At 35.9% G+C, this 10,506-nt stretch overlaps 1 protein-coding gene across 2 annotated transcripts; it reads right to left on the bottom strand.

Moving 5' to 3' along the window:
- Positions 1-270: 270 nt before the first annotated feature.
- Positions 271-9,807, bottom strand: LOC127790203 (chromatin assembly factor 1 subunit FAS1). Of its 2 annotated transcripts, none has more exons than XM_052319502.1 (14): positions 9,652-9,807; positions 9,405-9,444; positions 8,750-9,214; positions 8,217-8,316; positions 6,871-7,018; positions 6,665-6,788; positions 5,927-6,294; positions 5,528-5,845; positions 4,253-4,334; positions 4,049-4,186; positions 2,622-3,035; positions 2,242-2,379; positions 922-967; positions 271-838 (listed from the first exon to the last, which is right to left on the bottom strand). In XM_052319502.1, the coding sequence occupies exons 3-14, from the start codon at positions 9,206-9,208 to the stop codon at positions 669-671; spliced, it is 2,505 nt and encodes an 834-aa protein (XP_052175462.1). In that variant the 5' UTR covers positions 9,209-9,214; positions 9,405-9,444; positions 9,652-9,807; the 3' UTR covers positions 271-668. The 2 variants fall into 2 exon arrangements, with proteins under 2 accessions (XP_052175462.1, XP_052175463.1); XM_052319503.1 differs by having other exon boundaries at positions 8,750-9,218.
- Between the last annotated feature and the right edge of the window lie 699 nt (positions 9,808-10,506).

Raw genomic sequence — 10,506 nt, forward strand, 5'->3', positions numbered from 1 at the left:
GGGTTGTAGATAGAGCGGGTGATCAAGTTTTGGTCAAAATTAAATAAAATATTAGTTGTATTTGGATACAGAAAGAACTTCATTTTGGTGAAACATTTGAGTTAGCATAATCCCATGTTGAGATGAACTTAAAAAAATACCATCTAATCATTCAAAGTTAAAACTTATTTTGGGCCCTACTCCTAGATTAAGAGATAATAACGATTCTAAAAAGAGATACTCAAAATACTCCACGGACGGAGATTAAATAAACAAGGAAACAGAAGCCAAACCAAACCAACTCCTCACCTTTCCATTTATAACCAGAAAAATATTAAAGAAGATGAATAAAAGCATCAACACACTTGAAAAACACGATAACAATACACTTGAAAAACAACATCAAAAGTATTTGCCTTTGTACGCCTGCCATGCCCCAACGTGGATTTATCGCAACATGGGCGTCAAGCTCCTGTTTGTCAAGAGCATCCGATGCCGACGCAAAACAACACTCATAAAGGATATCTTCCACAAGAAGTCATATAAATTCATTATATATCTCAAAACAAAATTAGACTACACCTAAGCTTACATGAGGGGATATATAATTACAAATGGCATTAAGTATGTGCCCTCGGGGAGGGAAAGGAAAGGGGAAAAGTGAAGAAGTAGCATGACCAGAACATGACCTACTGACCATCATTCGGGTGAATCTGTGGCAATTGAACAGGTGCTGGACGTTTCTGGGATGACGGGGGTGACGCTTCGGAAGGCTTGATGGCCTTACCATTGCCAGCAGGAGGCAGACACCTTTTCGAGAAGAATGCGGCTATGCTCTTGCTTCTCCCACTGACTTTCTCTGCAAATACAAAACAAATAGATGTTAAATCCAGTTGGTAACCTAGGTTAGTCTTCCAACAGTTCAAATTTGCAAGTACATACCGGGTGAAATTGATAAGCCAAGCTTGTCCAGGATGTCCTTCTTGACCTGAATCAGAACGGCAAAACTTCCATCAGGAAAAAATATTAATAAGCAAATAACTCAAGGAAAAAATGTTTTTTCAAGTTTCCCACCATTAAAACACGTGGGTTACCTAGGCAACAAAACTAAATTTTTTCACAGAACATTACTAAAGAAACTAAGGCCCCGTTCAATTTCAAAAAACATTTTCTACTTCTCTAATCTAATTTTATAACTAAATTTGCTTAACACTTTATGTTTCAAAAAGTCATAACATTCATTTTTAAAAATTTTGAAGAACATCAAAAAAGATGTTTTTCTAATTTATAGCATGAAGTTAAAAAATTAGAAAACTAAATTTTCTATTTTCTAATGGAGCATTCAATTATTCAATAGAAAATTGAGGTTGGAAAACTGAATGATTTCTACAGCTGAACAGGCCTAAACTTTTCAAGATATCAAGTCATGCACTTGTTTTTGTTTTCCAGTTTTAGAAAATTGCCCTATTTTGCAATTTAATTGTGCCAGCAACCAACTATGCCACTGAATGAGAACAATATAATATACACCATCATCAATTAAAGATTTTCAATCCTCACTTCAAAATCTTTTTGATTAAACGTGAACTTCAGTATCAAAAAGAAAGCATTAAAGTAATTCATTATCAGTTGGAATGTGGTTGCAAGTCCAACTTAAATTATCGGAATTTTGTTTATCCAAGCTCAGCTTGAGTTTCACCAATTACAACGAAATTTTGGACTTATTGCTTCATGCAGCCAGACTATATCTTATGATGTCCTTGCAGCACATTCATATGAAGTCAGCCAAACTTCTTACAACCCATGTTTGATGTGGCTCATCTCAAGACGAGTACAACAGAAAAAGAGTAACCTTGTCAATAAAGGCAAGCGTTAAGAGTCCTGTGAATTTGAAATTTCTAAAACAGAAGTCAGATTAATGACCCTTAGCATAAGGCAGCCTTATCTGGTACCAGACGTAGCAACATTAGATAAGGCACATACCACACTTCAGTTTACCAACCAACAACAGTTCATGGCAAGGCTACAAGTCCAAACTACTATCACATCAATAATAACAACTAATAAAATTTGAGTCAAACCTGATCTAAGGTTGGTCAACCAAGTTCAATCACTCAAAACTCATGTAGCATCTGCCTCACTCTCATTAAAACATGAATTCATTAACCATCTTAATCTATATATATTATTAGCAAACCAACATGCACAAGTGAATCTGAACCTTTCAGGATAAGAAGTTGATATGGAAGTCATCTTACTGACCTGCCAACGGTTATCCACAAAGTTGGATATCTCTCTAACTTTATTTCTAAGTTGCGTCTTTGGTACAGAAGGGAATTTCTGTTGCAGAGACTCTACCACCTTATTAATTCCCTGTGAGCATGATTGAAGGACAGATACCTGAAAGATAGATTGTCCCTGTTTCAGTTTCAGAGCACAGCATGCTAATAACAATATATGAGAGAGAAACCACAAATTCCTACCAGCTTACACATAAAAACGTATTAAAGTTGAATTAAAAAGTTTTGAAGACCCCACATAGTGGGATAAAGGCTGGATATGTTGTTGTTGTTGTTAAAAAGTTTTGAAGCAAACAAAAAACACATTATCAAACCTGAAACAAACAAACAAAAAACACTTACAATCTGAGGTAAATCTGAGTCCAATATAGCTGCTGTAGCACCCATTGGAGTGTAGTCCTTGCTACTTGATGGACAAGTGACTTCATCCTCTTCTTGGAGATTATTATCAATTGATATCTCTTTAGACGAGCCACCAGGGAACAAATGAATGCTTAGAGCTTGCAAACACATTTGTTCAAGTTTTGCAGTACCAGTGAGCTCTTCAGTACTTGACAATGAAGCTTTTTCATGCATTAGATTCAATATAATCAAGGGCTGGTTCTTCCGAAGAGCTTGCTCAGTTAAGTTGTATAAACACTTCTGCTGTCGAAGCCAAACATACATCTCCTCACTCTCCAACTCCTCCTTATGACAAGGTGAACTCTTGGCCTCCAAATCAAAGCTATCAGATTCTTTTCTATCAACTTGTACTCCCTGCAAGAAGAATTTTAGAAGGGCCCATATCATGCTGAATGCCTTTCAAGTTTGTAATTCCTCTTCGATACATACTAATTGGCTCTTAATGTGAAGTGACTCACATAAAAAAACTTTTATTTTAACCCAAATAAACAACCCTGATGGAAGATGGTAACTGTCAAATCTACTTCCTAACAAAAAACTACAATTCATTTGCATGTTAAAGATTTGGCCCTTACAAGAAATTAGCCTCTTGTGGAAGGGGCACACAAAGGGCATTTCTATTGAACGTGGACATTTCAATGTCTTACACTAATTCTACAGTGCTGAACAACCTAGATATAGACAATAACAGTAAATAATGAGAAAAAGGTTAACATATGAGAATATGAATCTTATTACGTAGCTGTGGCATTGTCTTTCTCTCAACAGTTGTAGGATTGATGTAGAAGTGGTACTTTCATCTTTGTAAGTCTTACCATCACAGAATCCAGCAGGCTTAGTATCACCTAACTATATACTGCAGCAGCAATATGAATTTGCCGGAAAAGTATGGCTATACAAACAACTTGCGTTTTAACAATACAAATTAGACTGCCATAGGAGTAAGTCCCATCAAATTCATAAAGAACAGCATATTTCAGAGTACTGCAAAAAGAAATATCCAGGTAACCCAAGTTACCATTTCAAATAAAAGTCACAAAAAGTAAACCAACCATAGAACAGATGAGAGAAATTTAAAGAAAACATAACTAATGCTAAACTTCATTTGAAACAAGAAAGAAAACACATTTATACAGCTGCTGAAGTCCCAAAACTGAAATCTAATGAAACTATGGCCACAATGGATATGTACTGACATCAAACATGATGCAACTTCATGTTGGTGCTAGTCCTTTTCTTTGCAAAAAATATAGATCTTGCCTATGAAATGCTTTTTTGCCAGTTTGAATTCCTAGATAAACATGAACTGACAATTAATTACTACTACTAGAAAGGTAATACAAGATACAGTTTCAAAATAGCAGTACCTCATTTTCTGAGAGATATCCATCAGGTACCAAGAAACTATCTTCACTGTCGTCTTCATCATCAGCTTTTCCACATCCTTCCGCCCTTTCCTCTTCATCATCTTTATCACAATCAGATAAGCTTTCCCCAGGTTCCTCCTGAAAGAGATATTAGTTATAGATTTTCATTCAAATATGTAAAATTGTTCACAAACCTAGGCATACCTCTTCCCATTCTTCATCACTATCAATATCATAATCCAAGTCAGGATCCTTCTTAAAAGGATGGCGTGATCCAATGATTTGGCTGAAAATACAATAGCATGCAAAAAAATTATAAACCCAAAAAAAGGGTCCAGACAACATCAGCCTATTCAGTACGTCTCACAAATATGCAAGAATTCATATAAACATATAACTAACTCAAAAAAGTCAAGTGTTAAAAGCACAAATCAAATACTTTTACTCATAAAAAAACTAAGTTCTTTCTAGAACAACAATTTTTCAACAGAACATAACAATTAGTAATATGAAATCTGCCAATACTGAACATAACCTTTGCCCTCCTATGAATTCAGGAAAATGATGAGTAGATATCCCAACAGCAATGCTGATATGGATGCTTTTATTGGAAGGCATTATCAAAAAAGGAAGTCAACAGCAGTGAATCCATAGTGATTGCTTGCCAATTGAAAGTTTATTTTTGATTCCTTTCTTGTTTTATTTTGATAGCCAAGATCCTAAATCAGATCCTATAATTTAGGATCTGTTTTTCCTTGGTAATTAGCTGCCTGTTATTTAGGATTTATCTTTCCATTGTTATTAAGCTGCCTATATAAAGGGCTTTACCATGGAATAAGAGATATCGATTCTCTCAAAAGAAATTAGTTTCTCTTAGGAGGGGGCTCTGTCAAGGACAAGTCTGCCTTCACCAATTCACCATAGCTCCAAAAAAAGATTCTCTCGTGTTTAGACCTGTGACTAGATCCTACGCCAAGGCTCATAACAAATGCTTACAGAAATTAGGAAGCACAATAAAATGTTTAAGTAGAATATCACTCAGTTACATTGATATATTAATGTTCTGTCCTATAGCATGCCCATCTAGCAGTGAATTGCAAAGTCAAAACAGCCAAACTAAAAATCTCATAAACCAGCCCTATCCAGTGCATACCAACAACTAGGGGCTTCATTGAGATGACAGTAAGACAATTCAAGCCAGGCAGCTTTTATTTTTAACTCCAATAGCAAATAATTTTGCACACAAAGTGCAATCAGACTAAATTAACCACCTAATATTATAAATTATTCATTAGACAAAGCACAATGAGACCACATTTTCCATCAGAATAATTGGAGGACATCAATAAATATGTAGAATGGTTATATGTGAAGGGCTTTGAAGTACTCTCCTCCAGAAAATAGTGAATACTATGCACTAGTCAAAATACATAGACACGTGTGTACTTTTAGAGATAAGATATCAAACTCATTAATTACCTTTTCTTATTACAAATGCCATAAAACGCTGGTCTATAGCTCTTATCGAACTGCAACAACTGCTTACTCCTACAGTGCCCCTGACTGCCAGAAGCAGAACAGTCTGCGTCTGTATTGCATGATCTGACATCAAGTTTTGTTTCACCCCATCCATCAAGCTTGTCCATGCTCTCTTCACCATCCCGGGCCAGTCCCCGGCTTGTACTTAACTTGAGTTCCTTGATTATTTCTGTCTTTGGCTTTTTACGCATGCCCCAATGCTGTTTCCTATTTGACCGAATTGCATGACCCAAGTGGCGCCAAGAAATCAAGTGTGATCTAGAAAGAGTACAAATAGACTCATTAATTACTAGTAAACCAAAATTGTACAAGAAAAAGGATGGGAAAGCAGACACCTACTTGCGCATATCATCCAGATTCATGTCAGCTTTTGAGGAAAGAACAGAGTCCATTGACATAGTAACTGATTCAAAAATCTTTTCACTGTTGTCACAGGGAAAATTAGAAATTGCAGTTTTGCTTGAAGATTGATCATTCTGGGAAGTTGAATTAGTCTTGCTTCTTCTAAGAAACCGTTCCATGAGTGACGCTTGCTTTTGCAACAAAAGTTGTTTTTTCTGTTCAGCCTCCTCCTTCTCCTTGCGTCTTTGGTCTTTCTCTGCCTCCTCTTGTTGTCTTCTTACTTGTTTCTTCAGTTCTGATTCTTCTTTCTCACGGCGCCTTTCCTCTTTCTCTGCCTCATCTTGTAACCGTTTTAGCTCCTTTTCCTACAAAACCATTACAAGTTCTCATAAGCAGGAAAGGGTTTTCAACTGTCACACAGGAAGATGTGTTGCCGAAATCTAGCCCACATTAAGCATTTTTAACAGTATATGCTAACATTGCCATTTAATATTTTCCTAATTCACAAAATCCAAAATTCATAAAACATAACATCTGATTCTCCTTTTCTTTCCTGAATAAAAAATCTTGCGTCCCAATAATACTTTTTCATTGACTACAAAGTTGTTAACCCTACGCCCTTAAAGAAGTAAAGTCCATAATAAGCATTTATTCCCAGCCACAGTACAACTTCTCAGCAGAGCCATTGGTAGAAATTAATAAATAATGTAAATAAGGTTGGAAAACTAAACTTACATTTTGTTGCTTTTCTTTTTTAAGTTCCCGCTCCAGTCTTTTCTTGTTCTTCTCAGCTTCTCTTTTATTTCTCTGCAGTTGCTTCATTAGCTGTTTCGGGTTTGTTTGTATGTCCTTGTCAGCCCTTGTACAGCAGGAAAAAGAAAACAATTAAACAACAAACCAAAAGCAATTAAGTAAACCTACACAACCCTGAAAATACATACATATTGGCGGCATTTTTCTGCTCTGTGCTTTGGACTAACAAACGGATATCTGCTTCGCTTAAAACTTTACCCAGCCTTTCCGATGCTTTGGTAAGCTCGTGTCCATAATTTTCGTAATTCCCTGACTTCTCCAGCACAGTTATCATCCCTGATATGAATCTTAAAATCAGTAATCAACTGAACCGCCTACTAAATTGTCAAGTACTGTAAAAGTGCTTGTTCAGCCAGCATATGCATGTGCACATCAGGGACCACAAGATAATAAAAAGGTAACAGATTATTACATGAAAGAAGACCCATTCAAAAGTATCCCACTTGTATAATTTCCATGTCATAATTTTATCTGCCAGTATTACCTACCGAATCTTAAAGTTGGACTAAAACAATAAAAAAGACACTACAATGTAGCTAAAAGGATTTCAAGCTTACCCATCACCTAATTATACATACAAAAGACAAGGCAACAAATCAGCCCACTCAAGCAATAAAATCGATTTGAATGGCAGTTCAGATAAGTGAGAAGTACTTCATTAACGAAAACCACATGGTAAAATGCAACCTAACATAAGCTATTTCAGTGTTCTGTACCTAATGTCAACTCCTGTAACACAATAGTTCAACCTTTCCCAGATTGCACATGTCAAGAGACGCGCTTTGGAAATTAAGACATTAAAAAAAATATATATATATCTTTAAACAAAATGTTAATGAGGGAACCACAGAGTGTAGTTGTACCAACTGCTCACCTGCAGATAGTAATCTCTCATTTGAACCTTACCTTCAGATTAGCAATCCATTTTAAAAAATGAAATGAACCCTGACAATCAAGTTCAATGTTTGGTACCTAATCAAGCTCAAAGAATCTATTTTGGTTTTGTTGCAGGATGACGGACAATTAACATTACAATCTTCAGAAATTTTATGAACACACCCATGCAACAAAGCACAAAACACAGGGCTTTGGTTGCTGAAGTAGTTCAACAAAGGTGGTCTAATATGGAAGGATGGGAAAGATACTGCAATGGTTAGAAAAGGTGAACTACAAGAATACCCTTACTTATCAGAACTAAGAAGCTATTCACAAGAGATATAAAGGGCAGTGTATTGATAACTTGTGTCCTGTAAGTAAGTGGATGCAATTTGAATCGGGAACAGTTACCCCCTTACTAGAGATAGGGCTGATAGCAGTGATATCTTAATTATAGCGATTATTTTCCTAATAATGGCTATATAGTCATAAATACAATTGCAATGTACATAAATGAGGGCCTTTTACAGCTAAATCTGCAGCAAATTAAATAAAATGGAAAACAAAGGTAAAAATTCAGGAAATAAATGATAATGACCAATAACAGCTGCAATCCTGTCATGGATCTTTTTCCGAAAAATGCGCCGATTTTTCAGTGTCCCGCGTACAGCTTTCGGCATCAACTTTAGGTCTCTTGTCTGCGTTGTAAACAAACATATACTCATCCATCAAACACTAAGCGAGACCACATTCTATGAAGAACAAATACACACATAAATCAAATAAATGCATAATGGAATTGGTTAGTACATCATTGAAATGGCAATAAACTGGGATTGGACCACGGACCGCTTTTGCCATCTTTATCCATGACAAGGTTGCATAATTTAAAACAACAATATATAATGGCATTAAGCATGAAATATTATAGTGGCCTTACAAAAGATATGGGCGTGGAAAGAAATAGTTGGAAATCCAGAATTCATGAAGCTAGCCCCACTTACTGAGGTTAAGATTTGTGATTGTTGTTGAGTAACGAGCATTAAGCATACCCAATAAACATGAAATAGAAAGCACAAACACTAAAATAATAATCTTGCGAAAAGACAATAATAAACAGAATCACATCACCTCCCAACACCAAAGGCACGACTCGGTCTCATCCTCCAACACATCAGCATCTGAATTGGGAACTCCATACAGAGATCTCTGCCCAATGAAAAGCACGGAGCTCTTCACAGAAGCAACAGTGATAGCATTCCCAGGGTCATAATCGCCTTCTCTGGCCTTCATTTTTTCGTAAATCTGATCGACCAACTTCGAGAGCGAGAGATTGCTCTCTTCAAGCAAGCATGCAATTGCGGAATTGCTCGAACCACACTGCATCGAGTCGAAATTGAGTTTCTCATCTAAAATCTCTTTGTAGTAATTGAACAAACCCTCGAGCTCTTTGCGTGAAGTGTTGACTCGAGCTTGTCTCTCTCCCGTGGTTAATAGCTCCACCGGTGAAGCTCTCTTCCTCTTCACGGACTTCTTGGCAGTGTTATCGTGAAGGTGGCTAGTAGTTTCAACCACCATTGGATCCGCCATTGAACCCTAACTTCGCAAGCAGACACTCAAAATCAACAATAACAAGAAAGAGTACAGAAATGGCCCACTGCTAAAAATTCAGGATTCTCAATACGTTCCCGGCACAATCAACAGACAAGAAGCAAGAGCCAAAAATATTCCTAAGATTCTCCGGGAAAACCAAATGTTAGATTTTCCCAGGAAAATAAAAATCCACCTTGATTCTCGTCCGCCCAGTTCTTCACTTTGCGACCACCCTAAAAATCAACGAAATGACACCACAAAAAAAAAAAAATTATCCAATAAACAGGAAAAAGAAAATGCAGCAAGTTCCCCTCACATACAAATCCAGGGCTATCGAGATTTTCTGGAGAAAATTAACCGACAGAAGACAAAACTCAAAAACCGCCGTTAACTTCCCCGGAAAATCAACCATCAGATTTTCGGAAGAAACCACAACTTACCTCAGTTCTCGTTCGCCAAGACTTCTCCCGACGACGGAAATCGAAGGAAACGGAAGAGAAACAGAGATCTTCTTTTTCTTTAACGATTTTTCTTTTTACTCTGCAATTTATTAGGGTTCCTTGGGAAACGAGTATCCATGATCATGCGTATGTGAATAAGCAACCATTATCTTATTATTTTATACATACACAATATAATATATATATATATATTAGAATAAGAAAATAAAAAAAATAATATAAAAGTTTCCCGCCAATATATATATAAAATGAAATGAGTGGATTTTGGCTCCAAAATTACGTTTCGCGCGCCAGCTAGCTTAGTTTGGGCTTCAATTTTCTTTATAAAGTGACAAGGGCCCGGCCCATCCTTTGCAATCTGGATCCAATAACTGTTCTTTTCTTAGCCCGGCCCATGCTGTTCAAAAATAATCTTATAAATAAATAAATAAACATTTACTTATATTATATATTTAAATGCCATCCATCCAGACTAAACTGTATTAGCCTTTAGTATGGTAACTTGACACCCCTGATAATAATTAGTGTACTGAGAAATAACCAATTAATTAAATTTTAAATATTTTATGAATAAAATAATTTATTAGAAGAGGTTACAACGAGTGTTATTAATTTACTTATATTAGATAATTGAATTTTAGATGCTCTCATTTAAAATGTGTAATTTAAATTTTGTGTGTAATAAATTATTTCATTTTAAAATTCTTATGTTTATAATTATCGTTGCTCAAACGCAATAATTAATTTATAAAAGAAAAATATTATTATTAAGTTACATAGAATCAACAAGAAAGAGAATAATAAGTGAGAGGAGAGAAAATTTATACGTAAACA

The sequence above is a fragment of the Diospyros lotus genome, chromosome 14 (assembly GCF_014633365.1).
Source record: "Diospyros lotus cultivar Yz01 chromosome 14, ASM1463336v1, whole genome shotgun sequence".
Taxonomy (NCBI): domain Eukaryota; kingdom Viridiplantae; phylum Streptophyta; class Magnoliopsida; order Ericales; family Ebenaceae; genus Diospyros; species Diospyros lotus.

Bases quoted from the DNA above. Each gene is read 5' to 3' on its own strand.
- LOC127790203 (XM_052319502.1), bottom strand. From the start codon at position 9,208: ATGGCGGATCCAATGGTGGTTGAAACTACTAGCCACCTTCACGATAAC. The intron at 8,317-8,749 runs GTGATGTGATTC...TTTACAACGCAG, and splicing joins CGTGCCTTTGGTGTTGGGAG to ACAAGAGACCTAAAGTTGAT. The intron at 3,036-4,048 runs GTACTGCTATTT...TTCTTCTTGCAG, and splicing joins GATATCTCTCAGAAAATGAG to GGAGTACAAGTTGATAGAAA.